Source organism: Pelophylax lessonae (genome assembly GCF_965119305.1).
Source record: "Pelophylax lessonae genome assembly, chromosome: 4".
NCBI classification, from domain to species: Eukaryota; Metazoa; Chordata; class Amphibia; order Anura; family Ranidae; genus Pelophylax; species Pelophylax lessonae.
Window position 1 is genome coordinate 285085912 of NC_138771.1, and position 20213 is coordinate 285106124.

At 35.5% G+C, this 20213-nt stretch overlaps 1 protein-coding gene across 1 annotated transcript in view; it reads right to left on the reverse strand.

Moving 5' to 3' along the window:
- Nucleotides 1-1007: 1007 nt before the first annotated feature.
- ALX1 (ALX homeobox 1) overlaps nucleotides 1008-20213 on the reverse strand; it is a 32663-nt gene continuing 13457 nt past the window's right edge. The window contains exons 3-4 of the mRNA XM_082256206.1: nucleotides 7658-7786; nucleotides 1008-1475 (exon numbers count right to left, since the gene is read on the reverse strand). Coding sequence (XP_082112332.1) covers nucleotides 1155-1475; nucleotides 7658-7786 — 450 coding nt within the window. The 3' untranslated portion in view covers nucleotides 1008-1154. The remainder of the gene's footprint in view (nucleotides 1476-7657; nucleotides 7787-20213) is intronic.

The following is a 20213-nucleotide window of genomic DNA, read 5'->3' on the forward strand; positions in this document are numbered from 1 at the left end:
TGCTTGGATTTAAAATACATTTTTAAATGTAATCACAGGCAAACAGCTAAATACACAGTTGAAAAACCTATCTGTTCGTATTTCTTTCAACCGTTCTTGAGATTTACACACCTTTGGCATACTGCATAGTCAGATGAGTGACACATTTACTTCCTAGTTCAGCAATTCAGTTTTCTGGTTCAGCAATGTCACTTCACTACCCTTAGCCTACTGATAGGACAAGGCATCAACATAACCACCCACAGTATGTCCAATTGTAATGTAAGTAAGTAATGTCTATATTTACCATCCAGTAAGCACTATTTCATCTGCCTGTACGGACTTATTCATTCAAAAATATGTAAAGAAAAACATGACTGTAAAACAGCCATGTCTTCTAAGAATAAGTGAGTGGGTCAAGATTTTCTGATCTTACTACAGGTGGAGGTCCAAATCACATGCCACATATTATAAGGTAGATGGAGATCAAGTAGCATTTTAAAGACTTCTAGGAGGTAAATACAACAGAAAGCAAATCAACAATCACCTGGCAAGTTGTATTCTGAAGAGACTGTATAATACAGTGGACTTAGTATTAATTTTTGATCAGCGTGCAAAAGTCACTCGCCCTTGGTGTTTTCTTTATCTAAAGGAGTAAGGACTGTTTAGTCAGAACTGAAAAATGCATTTTGGTAAACAAGGTGAACTGTGTTCATTTTAAATACTCATAAGCATGGCTAATTAAAAATTAGAGGTTTTTTGCTAGCACATTATTGGATATTCAAAAAGAACATAGGTTCACTTTTTTTACTAATAGTCACTTTGCTAAGTAAACAGTCTCTTCTGTTATAGTAAACCAGCTTAATTGACTACTACCTGAATGGCAGGTAACCAAACAAAGTACCCAGTGATTTACATTTCATTTAATTTAAAAAAGTACTGAAATTGATTTACACTGTTAACCTATTTATACTTTTCGCAGTTATGGACCACAACATGATGAATTCTATTTTTAGTTTAGTGCTTATTATATTTATTTATAACATAAGAAATATCTTACAAGGTTTCATTGAAAAACAAGATTTTCTGAAAAACATTCTGCATGTTGGCTTTATACATTGTTAAATATTACAAAATATAGTGTATCCACTTGAAGTTTTAAGAAACAGTCAAATTTACATAGCCCATGAAATATTGGCTGTGTGTTCTTTAGCTTTCATTCGAAGAACAGCAATACTGGATGACCGCCTTTCAAACTCTGGTTTAGGTTCAAAGGAATGTCCATTTGTAGATCCCGATAATAATGATTCGGTAAAGAAATTGTTAAGTGGCATATGGCTGAACTGATTCTGGTGATTTGTAAAGCTGGCATATGAAGAATCTGTACGGGAAGAGTGAGAATAAGAGGACATACAAGAAGAAGGCTCTCGGGGCAGCATACAGGAAGTCACCACAGATCCTCCAGTTGGATTTCCTGTCCACAAGTTGTTCTGAATCTGTTAAAAAAAAAAGAAGAAAAATGGTTATTAACTAAACAAATTCATGTGGCTACGAACAAATATGCGACTTCAAATAAAGTGCTTTGGAATAAACATTGTCAAAAAGTCATACACACCCCTTCATAAAAAGTTATCAATACTTTAAAAAAAAACGCACCTTGGGTTAAATATATGATTTAGAATTATTTTATTGAGATTGCTAAAGGCTGTGGAGTATACTATGTCACGCATTTTACTATCATTTTATGACAGCAATTGTCTGCTGTCTATTGTCAGTCCACCATTGTCATGGGCAAAGTCTCTTTTATTAAAAAGGATCAGAACCTACCTATAAAACTGCATGTTAGGTTTCATAAATTGCTAATTTTTTAGGTTATTTTAAAAAGGTAACAATTAAGGAAAATTAAATTAAATTGTAATCAGTCAAATTTTGGAGTTCTTACAAGAAATGGGCAATTCGGGACTTTATGTGAGAACTGGCGAGCACTGCTCAGTGTCTCCATCCCTGTGAATAGTCAATTGAAAAGCAAGATGGGATAAATGAAGGTGTGTGAAAAACAGCCGGTCCCTAGTTTGAAATACTTACCCACCAGTCTGCAAACAAACCAAAATAAACCTGTCTAACAATATAAGTTAAAAACAGGAGTTTAGTTAACACACATTTGCAAATGCATGCGGAAGCTGCAAGGCCAACAACAAGGCATCCTGCGTTTCTTGCAGAACCTAACACTAAATAACACTACTCAACCTGAGTGTCCAAGTGTCTTCACAAAAGGAAGTACATGCTTGCTAATAGATGGATGGGAAACATATGGGATTGGAGACCGGCTGTTTTTCACACACCTTCATTTATCCCATCTTGCTTTTCAATTTTGGAGTTCTTTGTTGAAAATGGATTTCTGTTCAGTTGTGGTGAAGTGCTATATTTTGAACATTTCTCCTATTGTCTATACTAAAAACCTTTAGTAAACAATGAATCAATAAATGCATTTACAAAATTTGAAACAAAACTTTAAGTTCAAATGGACAGATAAAGCAATAACATATCTAGGTACATTTATGCCCAAAGATGTAAAACAGGTATATGAAAATAACTTCCCTTTTCTTCTTAATACAATCAAGATATTACTGGAAAAATGGAATACAGGAATCCATTCTTGGTTTGGTAGATGTAACTTATTAAAAATTACTATATTACCGAAAATTTTGTATTTGATACAAATACTACCGATCAAAATCCCAGTTAAATACTTTAGACAGATCTACACTCTGTTTATTAGATTTGTTTGGGCCAAAAAGAAACCTAGACTATCACGTAAAATATTGACTCTCCCAAAAAAATTTGGAGGAGTAGCTTTACCAGATGTATATAAATATTACCAAGCCTCTCATATTTGCAGACAAATAGACTGGTGTAGACATAGTGAGGGTAAGTCATGGGTGCAACTGGAACAGGCACAAACAGAAATACCCCTAAAAAGAGCTGCCTGGTGTCTTAGTATATAGCCAACCAATTTGAGGACTCACCCACTGATAGGAAATACCTTAAAAATAATATCTCGGAATGGTCCCCGGATTCTGGGCCAAATGGATAGATCCCCTTTGTTTTCTATTTTAGTAAATCCTAAGTTTCCAGTAGGATTAGATAGACACCCTTATGGAAACATGAGGGAAAATGGGGTGTTTCAAGCCTCACATTTCCTGAGGGAAAAAAAGTGGCCTACGATAGAAAAATTGATGGATGGAGAGGACAGATTTGGATTACCATTCTGGAGTGGGTTACAGCTACACCACTTCTTGTACTCAATTCCCAGCCCCCAAGACTTTGATAGACAATTGACCTTTTTTGAAAAATGCTGCTCAGATTCAGGTGACATAACCCATGCTCTGTCTAAAACATATAATTTATTAGCCACACCCCAAGATCAATCCAATTTAATCAGGTTTGATAAATGGGAAAAATAATTGAAGTGCTCTTTCTCCCCGACACAGCGCTACAAGATAAAAGAACAAGTTTTTAACTCCTCAATATGTACTAAGACTCAAGAGACAAATTATAAAAAACTGACAAACTGGTACTATACTCCAGATAGATTAAATAAGATCTATCCTGTAATGTCGGATCATTGTTGGTGCTGTCGAGAAGAGCAGGGCATGCTAATTCATATATTTTGGACATGTCCTATGATAAGGACCTATTGGGAGGAGGTCAAAAAAGTTACACAGAAATTTACGGAAGTAGAGATTACATTAGAGCCTGCTTTATATCTCTTACAATTATCAGAAACTTCAACTAAAAAATACAAGAGTTCGATAGTAAACCATTTATTAAATGCAGCAAGAGCATGTATTCGGGGAAAATGGAAGAAAGAGACAGCACCCACTGTAAAAGACTGGTTCATGAAGGTTGAAGAAATAAATAAGATGGAGGATTGATTTTTACTTCAAGACAATGTAGAGAGAAATATAAGCAAACCTGGGAAGCATGGAATTTGTTTATTCTCTCGGAAGAGGGAAAGACTCTTATGGAGTGATAATTCCATAACGAAAAGATAGTACCATTGGGTAATTCCCCCCCATTGCCCTTTTCCCCCTTTTCTCCACCTTTTTTTTTTTTTTTTGAGGTTGCGGGAGTTTTTAATGAATAAACGGAAATATAGAGGTGGAAGGTATCTAGAATTAGGATTGGATAGAGCAATAAAGATGTGACTTAAAGTTTATATTAAGATATTTGAAATGTGAATGTTTATAACGATGCCTTTAATAAAAGATAAAAGTTGAAAAATAAATGCATTTAACACTGAATAAATGTGTATAAAAGTTTTAATAGCCAAGCAATCTAAAGCTGTAACCTCTCTTTTGGGAACTGCTACTACTACAATAAAGGGAAAATGAAATGGAAGGGGTTACTATTTAATCAGGTAAATGCCCTACAATGCCAGCACTGTTTGTGTGAGCCAACATAGCCTAACCACATAAGCAAAAAAAAAAAAAAAAAAACAACTACTACAATAAAGGGACAATACTGGAAGTTTTCACATATCTTGAAACTATTAAAGTAAGGTAGAAGCTAATGTTTGACACGGATAAGGTAGTTTTCCAGTTGATATAATGAAGATTTGCTTTTTATTCATCCTTTAAATGGACAGAACATGTTTAAAAAAATTATTAGCAACAGAAATATGTTGCACAGAATGCTGGTAAATTGTGAAGCTTTAAAACAGCAGATAGCATAAGAGCATAAATCCTCCTTTTATTTTGTAGGTACTCAGTCGTAAAAAGCAGGTATGGTCTAGTTAGCCTGTCTGGAAACTGGGCCATAAAAAAACTGTCCTGTTAGCGAGGGATGAATGCAGCATTGCCTCTATATAAAGCTTATCTGGCAATCTGTAAAGGTATTAGATCTTTCATACAACAAATGTTTTATCCAACAACATGATGTCTAGTGTATGACCACTAGAAATCCCAAATGATGCATAGATGCATGTATTCGAGTTTCAACATAATAGGGTAGAAAAGTTGCTTAGTAGTTAGCAACTCTGCTTTGCTGCACTGTGGTCCCCAGTTTGAATTCCAAGGAGGACCCTATCTACATGGGGTTTGCATGTTCTCCCTGTGCTTGCATTGGTTTCCTCCAAATTCTCTGGTTTGCTCTAACACTCCAAAGACTGTTGATATGTTAGTTGGCTCCTGTCTAAATTGTCCCTAATATATGTGTATGTATGTTAGATATGGATTGTAAATTGTAAGTTAGAGGGCTGGGAATGATGTGAATGTACATTATGTAAAGAGTTGTGTAAATTTTTGCCACTCTAGAAATACCTGAAATCAGTTATACAAATTACAGCCTAAATTGACATGTTTATATAATTAAGACAGCTAATATTTATAGCTTATTCCACCATTGCTCATATATATATATATGGATCAATGAGACTACTACTGTCGTTTTTATGCATTTTCATTCTGAAATATATTTCTGAGAGTATCAAGAAAAGCTCCTATTTAAAAAAGTAAAATAAAAGTGTGTGGATTAAAACATTGGTAACAACAAACAATGATTTGCATAGTAAAACCCCAAATTTGTATTGCTTTCAACATCAACTTTCTGAAGCATAAGACGAGTTTTGTCTTGTGCAAGTAAAAGGGGAGACGGAGCAATATTTCTGATAGAGCATTTAAAAAAAAAAAAAAAGGACAAAGGAGAAATGAAAACAGATGTCCTGGCTGGAAAAGTTTATTTCAAGCAATACTTTGCCACTAGGAGCCAAGTTTTACCAAAAAAGTGCCCAAAGGTATAATGGTATCTTATACTGAACAGTTTATTCAAGAGCTTACAAAGCCAAAAAACTACAGTAAAATACTTCAGATCTCAAAGAATTTCAGTTACTATGCCTGGAGATTTGGTAACATTGATCTTGTTTTCCATCTAAATCCTACTCAGACATTTAGTTCTTTTTCACAGAAGAAATCTGTTTGACAAAAATAAACAAAAACATAGACGCAGTCCAAACAAAATACAGTTAAAAGAACATCAAAATTGAAAGGGGAGAGGAGTATGTCTATAGCTGTAATGTGCATTAAGTTGTTTACTTAACAGCAAGCACCACTTAAGACTCAAAATGAGGCTTTGGATATATGAATTCAGATTTACTATCCTGAAACTAGTATATAGCCCAACAGTCAGAGCAATTTTTCATCCTAAATGTTGAAGGCTAGCTACATTTTACATTCAACCCTTTGATAAACAGTGTAGATGAAGGTATTATCTTACTCTGACAGCTGCTGATACCCTCGGCTGTCAGAATATTGGAACAGTAACTGAAAGAACGTTTGGTTGACAATTTTAAACCTAGTCCCATTTTTTTTGAGCCAGATGGTGTCAGCAGGGCCACCTACAGCTTTATTTTAGCATTTTCAACAGGAATTTGCTGACTATAGGAGAAAAAGCCCAAATGCTACATGCCTGATGCCAACAAAAGCTCAGGTGTCAAACAAATAAAAACCACTCCAGCCCAGCAAAAAAAAAAAAAAATCGCACAGTTGATCAAATACCACCAAAAGAAAGCTCTTTTGTGGGAAAAAAAGGACATCAATTTTATTTAGGTACAGCTTCGCACGACTGCGCAATTGTCCGTTAAAGTAACGAAAAATATGGCCTGGTCATTAAGGAGGCAAATCCTTCCGGTCCAGAAGTGGTTAAAGTGGCAGCACACCTATTTAGTGAGTAGTAAATACTTCTCACTGGGTAAATGTACCCACAAAAGATCCTGCTACTTGACCAGATCAAGAGGTAGCTAAATCTGTCAAAGGTCAGGAAATACACACATATATTCATATTCATCTGTAAAAGTTGGACAAGTTAGAAAAAGAATGGACTTTCAAATTGTAAAGGGACTTTTTACTCCTAGGGCTCATTCATATGGACGTCTAAAATGCCGCATTTAGATGCGTACAGCATTTTTGTACTTATCTAAATATAGCACTATATGAATTAATGGGGCTATACACAGCTGTGCCCACAAATGAAGACATGAAATGTGTTTAGCAGCATACAAAAAGTAGGACAAAGTAACTTCTTGAGCCATTTGAGTATTTTCGGCATATACTTTACACAGGGTCTTCTGCTAGCTTGGCCAGTAAGTTCCATGCAAAAAAAAACAAAAATGCCAATGTGATAGAAAACCTTTACTGACAGAAGCTGCAATCCTACAACCATATGTTTAATACCCCAACAGACATCAATCAACTACAGGAGCTTTTATCACCTGTATACTGTATAGTGTGCACTGCTCATGGTGTTTGTGGTTGTAAAGGATTGGTTCTTCAGCTTTGGTGCACTTGCATTAACAGCTGCTATTTACAGTGTGTTCTGATACAAGAAGTTAAAAACTTTTATATTTATTATCCAGTTTACTTTTCTTTATTGTATTGGGATCCTGTAAAAAAAAAAAAATCTATCTATATATATATATATATATGTATATATATATATATATATATATATATATATATATATATATATATATATACGCACACAGGAACCCAACACAAGAAAGATATATTGTTGGATATTACATTTTTGTTGGATATTACATTTTGTGTTAGTATGCAATATTCATATTTTTTCTGCACAATAATTCCACTTAACAAGATACATTTATTTCCAGTTTATTTACCTGTGGGTAGCTGTCACTCCTGGGCAGAACAGAGATATCATAAGTGGCAGCAAAGTGGCTTTTGGCTTGTTGTATCTGACCATAGCGTTCTCTCTTTCTCCACTTAGCTCTGCGGTTTTGGAACCAAACCTGTCAAAGATAAACAAAACTTCTCAGACATGTGATAAATGCATTAACCACTAAATTATCCAATCACTCAATGGCGGCAATGACCTTTTCACAGCTACACCATAAGACAACAGGAGTGTTTGCAAAAGACTATATTTTCAAGACTTTTCAGATTACTTGTGAGCCTGACAGTTTTACCCTCTTCCCCAGACAAAGTTTAGCTGAATGGTGCCTTGCAAAAATAAAACCATTTTAGATTTCTTGAAGAATAAATAGCTAGAGGCAAAATGATGAAAACTATTGATACTTGCTCTTCACTGTGTGATAAAGTATACAAATTATGATATCAGATTCTGTTTTTATTAGAAAAACTTTTTTTTTGTCCTCTTTAGTGGAACAGTCTTTACTTAGTATTTATGGAGTCTGTAACAAAACAGTTGATTTACAAATTAAGTAGATTCTATTAACTTGGCAAACTGAATGTTCACTCAATCATGTGCAGGGGAAAATAAAACAACAGGACTGATGCTGACACATTTGAGTATTTAAAGTGAACACAATTGCACATCTACTTTACAAAGTGAACAGCTTCTACCCCCCTAGTAAATCAACGCCATTGTCTATACCATCATTGCTGCAATCCCAACCCTGGCTTTACTACGGGTGAGTCACTGCCCTGGAACAAGCATCCAACTAATAAAGTCCTAAAAGTCTTATTTTCTGATTATCGCTAGTGTCCAAACGCAAAGAGCACTGGACTCTACAAGGCTTTGTGCAATGAGGTGGAAAATGCAAATAGGCACCTCACACTGTAAACTATTGAGCAACAGCAGCATGAATGTAAAAAACATCCATATTTCTAATTTACTTCAAAATATTGTGACATTGTGATTTAGTTTTACATGTAACAGAACTGATTTAAATCAACAGCTGGGTTTATATGATGATTAGACAACATAACAATACACAACATCCTGTTTACATCGATCACTTGAAGCTTGAAAACCACAACCTCTCACGGTCAAAACAATGTCAGTGCCTTTTTTAAATGATGCCACCCATAAAAGAAGGAGACTTTGGATCACGATACAAAATGTTGATCCAGCATGTTGTCTTCTTCATGTATGATCACTCTCTCTTCCCCACAGTCCTTCCCAATTTTCTACATGAGTAGTTTCCAGACCGCATGTCGAATGGAACTAACATCAGATCTTGCTTTTGTCCCTTTTAGATTTATACTTTGACGTGTTCAACTGAAGTATCTACAGTGTCTGCTTAGATCACATTCTACATTATTGCAATGAGCTTTAGCATGTTAGGGAAATGTTTCTTACTTAAATTATTTTGAGATGGATCGTATAAATATATAACCAGTTAGACACTAATGGGTGAGCAATTTTTAAAGTGTACATGTTTTTGCATAGTGTGAACAATTTACACAGCATTTTACATTCCCATCAGCCCCTTCAAGTAGCATACATTTTAAGGCAGTAATGACAAACCTTGGCACCCCAGATGTTTTTAAACTACATTTTGTATGATGTTCTTGCACTCTGCAGTGTAGTTGAGCATCATGGGAAATGTAGTTTCCAAACATATGGGGTGCCAAGGTTCGCCATCACTAGTCTATATCAACATGCATGCACACACATTCTTGGGCCAGTTTTGGACAGGAACCAGTTAACCTACCAGCATGTCTTTGAGGTGGGAGAGGAAACCAGAGTGCCCGGATGTAACCAATGCAAGTACAGACAAAACGCTCAAACTCTGGGGGGATAGTGTCCTGACTGGGACTCATACCAGGGACTCCAATGCTGTAAGGCAGAAGTGCTAACCACTAAGCCAGTGATTTCACTACATGTGAGAAAGTACCACCCTAGCTGTGTGAAAACATTTTCGGGAAGCATATGATCAAGTGGAAATGCACTTTAAAGACACTGACTGGATGTTTGAATACAGTAAAAATGAATTGGTAAAAAAAACCTTAATCCACACCAGGATGGATGAATTCAGCATTCAAATTTGTAATGCAAACAAACTGACCTAAAAAGCAGTTATAAAAAAACTGAAAAATTTGACATATTATTTAGGCTACATTTTGATTTTACTTCGAATTATCTATGATCATTTCATTGCCAAGTCAGATTTTTTCTTTGTGCCAACAGTACATGGTTTTACCAAAGTAAGTTTTATTGGATTTTGGTTAATCCACCCTTTCTGTGCCAATATAAATACAGAAGAGCTTTAGTTTCAAGAAGCATAATTTATTTACTGCCTATAATATAATTTACTTAAAGAACAGTATTAACTCCTATTGGCCTGGAAAACAAGATTTTGTTTTAAAGTAAAATAAGCAATCAGGGGTAAATTCTGCAATTAAACAAATTTCACCCAAGTTTACATTGTTGTATTGAATCAACACAGATTTACTGGGAAGGATAAAGATTGCTTAGAAATTAAAAGAAGCTTATTTTACTGTCAGGAATGCATTATGTATAAAGATAATATTAGAATATTAAACATGAAAACCATGTATATGTAAACTTTTTGTAAATGTAAATTTTTGCAAAACACGCACTTCCTTATGAACAAATCTTTTGGCTATGGTTTGCCTAAAATAGCACCATATCAGAACACAGACTATTTGTGCGATAAGTTCTCTTTACAAACCAGCAATAAATCTATAAGGTCAGCCGTATCAAAGAAAATATATTGATAGCAAATGGAATTTTTATTAATAAAATGTGCTGAGTTTTTGCACCTTGCTGTGCTACAGAAACTATGATGGTTTTTAATAATATCTTGGCAGTAAAAGTGACAGGAAACTTGAGAAGTACATTGTATAATACTGCAAGGAAAAAAGAATTTAGAAAATCTTAGATTTATGCAGCGGGTTGGGGGTAAATGACAAAGCTTTTAACTAAAGGCAACAGGTTCTTTTTTTTAGCTTTCACTTTGTTTTATTATTGATTGTTCAATTTTAAAACTTTAATAAAAAGACTATACCTAGAAAATGTAAATTTATAGTTTATGCGTGTCTGTAAAGCTCAGTATACAATTGGCAGACCACAGAGGAGCAAATGAGGTGTTTCTAGATGACACCCCCCCAGGATATTTGGTATGATTGGCTATGGTATACATTTGGTATGAGTGGCTATGTCTACAGCCCCATGTGCCCTGATTAAATGTGGCTGGGCTCTGAGTAAGAGCATAGCCGCACATATAAAAATATTAATTTTAGATCTAACATTTGCTGACAGTTGACATGTATGCAGTACATTCATTTCTTCTATGAATGTCACCCATAAGTGTTGGAAGCAGAACTCTGGACAAATATTACACTCTTTAGCCCATTTATGTGTTCACTTAAACATATGTTAAAAAATCAGATAAACAACCAAACTGAAATGGTAGAAAATGGTAGAAAAAAAAAAAGTAAAATAGAAAACAAATTTTACATTTTGGCTCTCAAATTGGGAGGTTAAACAATTAATTACAAATACCTGAAATGTAGATAGTTCAAGTGTATGCATTGTTTGTCTTTTTAACTGTTCACGTTTCTTTTAATCTCACACTTAAAGTGTCACATGTAGGTAAACAGTGTACTCCTTATATAGAGTAATGTTGTGTAGTAACATTTTATATTTTTAAAATGCTTTTACTTTTAGCCAAACAATGATTAGGTATTGACCTATGCTTAATAAACTGTTTGTTCCAAGAATGCCATTCTACAAGTGACCAGTTGTAATCTGCAGGATGTGTACTGAATCACTTAAATACTATCCAATGTCCATATCAAGTCATGATAAATTGAAAAAATATTAATGTTTATTACCCTTACTGGATGTTTGAAGTAAACATAGCTTCTCAAAATGTAAAGATAACAGTATACAAATAGTAATATTTCTCCCTTTAGTTACTTGCTCTCTGTGTTTACACACACTATCACATTTTCATCCATCATTCTTTTAATTCTATCTGCAATGTTAACATTTTAGCACTAGGAAGGGAGAGATAGAGGAATTTAGGCTGCAAACCCTCAGAGTATTAAAAGTTAATCCTCAGGTTCACTGGCAAATGTTCAGTAAATTGCCTCTATAAAAGTTAGATTGAACAAATATAATAACAGATAAACGAATGCATAGAAGTGGGAGTTGAAGTTGCAGCATTATATAATGTGGGTAAGAGTGAGCAACACAAAACAAAATTAGGATTTAAAGCTTCCAATATATAAAAATGATCACTATTTATAAACAATAGGTGAATTCGGACACATTTGCCTGCTTGGATTTTATTTTTCCTCATTAATATATTGCTGGATTTATCAAATTTACGAGCCTATGCTATTGTTGCATTTGTCTTCTGCAACAACAGCCTGGGAAATCCTTAGTTGATGGTGAATAAGTAGTAAATGTTGATAAAGATATAAAAAAGAGCAGTGTGAGGTGTCCATACAGGTCCTACTTAGTACAGAGCAGAAAATAGAAATGGGTGATTTTTGTGTCTTTCAGCACTTTATAAATACAATGCATATTACTCAACCAAAAATTTAATATAAAAAAAAAAAACTTTCTGAAATTGGTTAGTGTGTCCGTGAATAGTAACGTAAGATTATTGAGTCTACTGCTAATGTATGGTGAAATTTAAGTGACTCTGAGATTCAATCCTTTGGTGTCTTTTCGTTTTAAAGATAGTTACCTTTACAGAAAGCTGCATATTGGTTTCCTGGACCTGAAGCACTTCACATGGGTCTGTGACTGGACACTATAGAGAATGATTCACCATGGCATGTGCCATTATGTTACATTGTAAAGATACAGATTCTGAAAACATTTTCCTTTTCTAAGACCTTCTCTATATTCAGGCACTCTAATCTAATGGTGCACTGAATAAACAATGGGTAGGAAATATGTTCCTTTTAATTTAGTGATATAATTAACATTTTTTGTGGTTACATCAGCTTTAAAAAAATATATGTTTATAACACTTGCGTTTTTAAGGCATGATTGCCGGAGGAAGTACGCATCAGGCAGTTGGAAATAGACTTTATGCTGAAGGCATATAAATGACTGAAATGTAGTTTTCATGGCATTTCACTCTGATTCCACAACAGAGAACAATTTTCCCCATATGTGTGATATATATAAATGTACATTTTCCATTCTTAAAAGACCAGATGATACTGGTTTTATTATTTAGGAAGTTACATAAATTTATATTGCTCATATTTATAAAAATGTGAACCTTTGCAGTGTTTTCTCTTTGTTTGTCATTTCCAGACATTAAAGGTAGCATTGCGTGTTATTTTAAAAATGAAAATGTTATATTAGTTTTACTTTCATATGGTTACAGTAGCAACAACTAAGTATGTCTCCATTAATGTTATTCCAATTCCTTCTCATTTAGGACAGAATAAGATAGCTACTTGTGTGTAACAGAATTTAATTCCTTCTGAGATTCAGAAACAACTTTAATTCTGCTATTTTACTGTGAATTCTGAGGAAGTGGGCACTGCGGTGGCTGGCTGCAGTCACTATGTGGCTATTCAGGTGTCAACCACTGAGGAGAGAGGTAGGCAGTCTCATGTGACAAACACCACAAACCTCCTTGAAAAAACACACAACAAACTCTACTACTTCTCAGCACTTTGCAGTTCTCAGAAAAAAAATTATATTTTTTTTTCGCCAAGCACACAGATTGGGAGAATGTATTTTTGCACTGCTCTACAGAACAGATGCATATCTAAAATTAAAGAGGATGTTCAGTCCCCGTTCCCCCCCCCCCCCAAAAATGCTGTAGCTGCTGACTTTTAATAAAAGGACACTTACCCATCCAGGGGTCCAGCACCGTCCTATCCCAGACTGATTCTTCAATGGCCTTTGGGCCCCCGGTGCCAGCATGTTTACTTTGGGAAGCCGGCTTTGACTCCTTGCAGCCTTACAGTTGGCTTCACAATGTGGATCTGTGAGCCACACTTCGCTTTGTGAATGATTCCGCAGCCTCCTGGGGCCTGTGATATGTCCCAGGAGGCTGCAGGCAAAGGGAGCAGGGCCGAATTTCCTTTTGTATTTCTCAGGTACCACGCCCCCCACCCCCCCAAAAAAATGCCCAAAAGTAGCAAAGGAGGAGGGAGGAGACAAAAAAGAGGAACTTTCACGTTTGGGTGAAGTTCCGCTTTAGGTATGGACTTATTGAAGCTAAAGGAGTTGAGAAAAGAGGTGGGAGGAGGCAGAAAAGTGGAACTTCCCCATTTAGGTGAAGTTCCACTTCAAGGCATTGACTTATTGAGGCTAAAGAAGTTGAGAATGTCTACTCAAGAAAAGAGGGAAAACTTACTACTGTTGTCTATTTGGGTGCAGATGAAACAAATACAGTGGATTCTACAATTAAAGTGGTTCTAAAGGCTGGAAATGTTTTACCTTAATGCATTCTCTGATTACTTGTATCACCCCCTCACCCCCCATTATACTTGCCTGAGCCCAATCTTGATCCAACGCTGTGCCCGTCTGCAGAAGTTTTCTTCTCTCTCTCTCTACTCACAGAGACAGCACCAGAAACTGTGAATCACACACAGCCTACTTTGGGAGACAGCCCGCAAATCTGCCACCATAGGAAGCGGCTTTCTATGGTGGTGTACTGAAAAGAGCTCAGAGAGGAGCTCAGAGTGCCGGTGGGGGACCCAAGAAGAGGAGGTTCAGTGTTTCTCTGTGCAAAACCATTTTATAAGCATGTAAGTATAACATGTTTAATATTTTCTTTTTAAAAAAAGTAAGCTTTACAAACGCTATGAAGTAAATTCTCTCTTTTTTTTAAATTGACACTCTCAATTACTTAGGTAATTCAGAATCAATCTCTACATTAAACAACGCCATGGAAAGTGGGAGGTATTATTCCAAAAATAAATGCAATGATTGAATTACTTAGTAAAATACTTTTTCTGCTTTGTGTTGCATTATTGAGTAATAAAATACTAACTTGTGGTAATATCTACCTTGTCGTTTCATTAATCTTGAATTACCCCCCCCCAACTCACATATAAAGTAAAAAGTTATACCGCACTACATTGCACAGAAGTGAATCTGTGCTAAAGCTATTCACTTTGCAAGGAAACGTTTTCTATATATTAGTGAATTCACTTTGCAACGATCTCACAGTTATCTGAAAGGGAAATATCACCGTATTTTTGCTTGTACATAATTGGATAATGGATGTCAACAGAGCTTAAGCTCATTCACTATACTAAGAGGAAATCCCCCTGTAAAGTGTAAATTCCCCTGGATAAAAACACCCTGTTTGTGTTTAGTAAATCATCGCTTCTGTGTGTTGTGGTGTGCTGTATTGTCATAAATAGTGCAGGTGCACCGTTTTGTGTGCTAATGTGCATTAGGAATCTTTTTGAAATAAAAGGGATGCCATAACTGCATGTGCGTTAAAGCCACACAGAAGTGTAAATCGGCTTCAATACACTGTAAAAGAACATGCAACTACAGTAACCGACAGAAACCAACCAGATGTCAGTATACTCAGTTGATCTTAATTAAGAAATTATAACTGATTGGTTGTTATGGGTAATGCACATTGTCCTTTTACTGTTTGACTAAAAAAAAAAAAAAACACCTTATTTTTTTATATTTTCTGTGCAATTTCTATGATTCAGTCATATTAGCAGAGCCTATCATGTGTTTTGTGGTATAACACAATTTCAAAAGCCTACTTGACATGGATCGAGCTGTCATAACCTGCATCACACTTAGCAAATAGGAACCAGATTTCTTACATTTAAAAATCTGTTTTATTAGTATGATGTATTTACTTGTTGCAACTATTAATCTAGAAGCATTGCTGTTTAAAGAGTTTGTAGAAAATAACTCAATTAAGTTCAAAGCCTTAACTGCGAACTCTAATGAAAAATTCTCCCCTTAAGGTACACATTGCACAGTGTGGTAAAGTGTAATTTCATGTGGGCCATTTTCAGCCTCAGCTCTCATAGCTGCGCTGCACGATCGTTCCCAGCGGAGAGGAGGCCGCTTAACAAAATCCTACCTTCAAACAGGTTCATAAACAGATTTACTGCTACCAAGAGACAATAAATATGGCACTGGTGAAATATATGCCTAGGAATAAAAGAAAGGAAAATATCGGCTTGGTAAATGTATTCATCATGTCTGTGGGTGGAAAAAATATTTCCTGCGCTCTCCCCAGGGGACAGCAAGAACATGCTAAGAGAATTTAGTAATGAGACTCTTTCACTGGGGGGGGGGAAGAAAAAACCTTGACAATCTCCTTTAAATGGGTGCCAATTACTACACTGATGTAAAGCAGAAAAAGCAACCAGTGAGATAAATTAGCTTCAGGTTTAGTTTCTGTGCATGTAGCAGAGGGTACCATTAAATGTAATGATATAGGGTACAAGACAAAGTCGTTTGTGAATGCAACCCAGCCTACTACAGGTACTGGAAGCGGCTTTAATAGAGATGACCAGACTTTTATAAAAACTGCTACCAAATGCAAAACATCTGATTCAAACCTGGTGACTGCTCTAAGATTAAATATCAGTGAACAAAATAGATATGTTCAATTCTACATTCACATGTCTACAGGTTGCTACTCTTCTTTTAAGCCACGTGTCCATGCTACAAGAACAACTAAATGGTTATTTGTATCAAAGCACAAAGATATCTGCAGAGGAGAAAATGGTAAAAGAATAGCAAAATGCAGTAACCCAAAGCTACCAAACAGAAATGAAGGACCATTATAAAAAAAATAAAAAAAATATTCCAATATCTGTATATATTTGTAATGAATATATTTATTTTTATACATAAATATATTTATATATTTGTTTAATTATATATATTTTTTCCCGTATTATTTGTTATATTTTTCTCCACATTCACACGCAGGCCAGGCTGTTCAGCAAAAATGGCAGTCACAGGGGTTCGGAAACCCCATCTAATTCTATCAGGAGGCAACATTTATTTAATTGGTTTGAACCATTTTTCCAAAAGAAAAAATAAACTGTTGCTGTAACTGTTAAAAAGTGTTAGCTGGAGTTAGGCCTTAAATTGTTTATCTCTTACTTAAAGTGTAATTAAAAGTATTGAAAAATTTAAAAATAATGCTCCTGCTGTAAGAATAACAAGGTAATAAAATTATGTTAGGCTAGGACTTAAAAAAACAAAAAACTTTCAAATTTAACTTTTTATTGTGCCCATAGGTCCATGAAGCCCTACACAGCTCGAAATTTATCAGATTTCGCCCGACTCTGCCAAAACTTAAGCTATGGGTGGCCCTGTTGGCACCACCTAGCGCGACAATCTTGGATTAAACATTTGATGGAAAATGATCACTGCATCCTATCACATGCGGTGATGGTTCAGCTATTCAAAGAGCTGCAGGCGCTATGGCTGTCTAAATACGAAAACCGACAGGGAGGATTCTACCAAAGATGGATCTACTAGATTTCTTTCATTAAGCTCATGGGCTGAACTAGAGAAATATATGTATGTATGGCTAGCCTTCAGAAGGTTAAAAAAAAATTTGTACACCAAATTTTAACTTTACCACCGCACAACAAATATGACTGTGAGGATGTGGAAGTATCAAATTAGTTCTACAGATAGTCACAGCCATTAAGTCATTCAAAAAGTATCAATCTGTATAGAAAATATATAATATATCTTTACTGGCCTTCTACTGATAAGCTGGTTTTCTTTTCAGTCAATGTCAATCACTTTATGCCCATTGGATATTGTATCATATATGATTAAAAAGTAATCACCAGAATCTAAGCAATCTACCACACATGAGTTTGACCAACCACTAGAATTCAGTATATTGTTTAGTTTAGACTGGTCCATAATATGACAGCTTCAATACAGTTAACTACTGAATTAAACTGAAAATGGTATAAAAAATTTAGATTTCATTGAAAGAGAATAGACTCTTTTTGCAAGGTGCGAGGCAATTTCAATTAATATCATTGCAGTCAATGAACACCACCACTCTACATCTTTGATTCATTTATGGTTTCAACAAAAGTGGAATCAAACTTTGAATTGCTCTATCAAGTTGCTACATGCAAGGCCAGCTTAACAGAAACAGAGGCAAATACATTTTAACCACTTAAGCCCCGGAAGATTTTACCCCCTTCCTGACCAGGGGGTATTTTGCGATTCGGCACTGCGTGAGTTTAACGGACAATTGCGCGGTCATGCGACGCTGTATGTAAACGAATTTGACGTCCTTTTTTTCCCTCAAACAGAGCTTTCTTTTGGTGGTATTTGATCACCTGTGCGATTTTTTGATCACGCGCTATAAACAAAAAAAGAGCGTCAATTTTGCAAAAATAACAATATTTTTCACATTTTTTTATATGAAATTCCCCAAAAAAAAAAAGTAAAAATCAAAATTTTTTAACATTTTTGGCCAATTTGTTTTATGCTACATATGTTTGGTAAAAAATCGCAAAAAGCGTATTTTGATTGGTTTGCGCAAAAGTTATCGCGTTTACTAACAAAGGGAAAGATTTTTGTCATTTTTGTTGTTGTTTTTTTTAACGCGTAATGGCGGCGATCTGCGATTTTTTTGCGGTACTGCGACATTGCGGCGGACAGATCGGACCCTTGACTGATATTTTTGACACTTTTGGGGTTACCAGTGACATTTCTACAGTAATCAGTGCTATATATATGCACTGTTACTGTAAAAATACACTGGCAGTGAAGGGGTTAACTTTATTTGAGAGGGAGGGGCTGTGTGTGTCCCTAGGGGCGTGATTCTAACTGTGATTGGCTGTGGCTTGAGGTGTAGTTACACTGATCTACGGTTCTACATAGTAGAACCGTATGATCAGTGTCTCTACACAGGGAGAACTGACAGGCAGCTTGTGAGGGGCTGACTATATACTGCGGCGGTCGGCAAGTGGTTAAAAACTTTTTTGAGACAACTATGCACACAAGTGATATTACGGTTTTATATACATTAGTTGCTGACAAAAAAAATCACATGATTACTTATTATTTCTCTTAAGCATGTCAATAGTGAGATATGCCTACCAGAGTTCCCAGCTCTACACAACAGCCTTGATATTTTTAAAGCTATGTGGTGTGTGAATTTCCAAAAGAAACAATGGAATTCTGTCTGTGATACTTTTTTATTTTCATTAACATACAATTTTTCAGGACAAACTTTTGGGGTGAACTCCTTTCTTCAAAGCCCAAGCAGTACTTGAAGAAGGGAGTACCCCCATAAAAGCTTGTCCTAAACAGTGTTTGTTACTGCAAATAAAAAAAAAAGTATCACAGAGAGTACTCAATTGTTTCTGTCGCAAGTGCACTAATACGGCTACAATCTACTCAGGCAATTTCCATAAGACAAATTTAACAAATGTTTAGAGAGCTGGAGCAACACCTCTCTTATGGCTTTGTGGAGGTGGAGACATTAACCAGTGGGTTAAAAGAGCTCAACGTCAACAGAAAACCATGTTCCAAAATGCAAACAGGACATGTATTCATAACCCACAAAAAGCGAGGTGTTAAGGATTCTGAGGACCCCTTCCTCATACAGTAGAGGTCCTCAGTGGCCTCAAAATGTTGCTTTTCATGGGTGACAAATAATTGTGATTTTTTTGGATGGATGTGTAAACCACGCTAATGCCAAAAACAACAAATAATCAGAAACATTGAATTAACTGATAAGATAAGCAGCAACTTCAAGTGTGACAACACCCCAAAATCAAATAATATAAACAAGTCGTGCTAATTGATAAAAAAAATATATAAATAAATATATAAATAAATTAAAATGTGAAAAAAAGTCCAAACAGAAATGATTAGTTCATAAATTCCAATGTGTAGATAAGTGAATCAGCCAGGTGGTTTAAACAAAGGAATCCACAACTGATAAGTGTTCCAGAAATAGGTGAATACAATAAACCCTCGCTCCATCGCGGTTCAGTTTTTGCAGTCCCGGTATATTGCGTTTTTTTTGTAATGTTATTTTACTATATAAATCATTAAAAATGAAATATTTTTTGTGTTTTCCATAGCTCTTGCTATGTCTCTCAGTATCTTTTATGTGTTTGAATGAGTTTCTATTGTTTTAAAACTGTGTTTAAAGACCTTAAAATGCTTTTACACGTACAGTGACAGTAAAAAAAACATGCCTACAATAAATTTTAATAGGGTTTTTCTATTTCGCGGATTTTCACTTTTCGCGGCTGGGTCCGGAATGTAACCCCCGCAATGGAGGGGGGTTTACTGTATAGTGCACAAATAATAGTCACCCTTCTGTCACATATGATGAACCAGTGTGTGGTCCAGACACCGGAAAGTGATCCTGTATGAACTCTTGGTGTGGTATGTTGATGACGTCAAGGTCACTCAAATGAAAGCGCCAAAGCATAAAACCCCAAAAATTGTGATAAAGAAACAGGTGTACTCCAAAA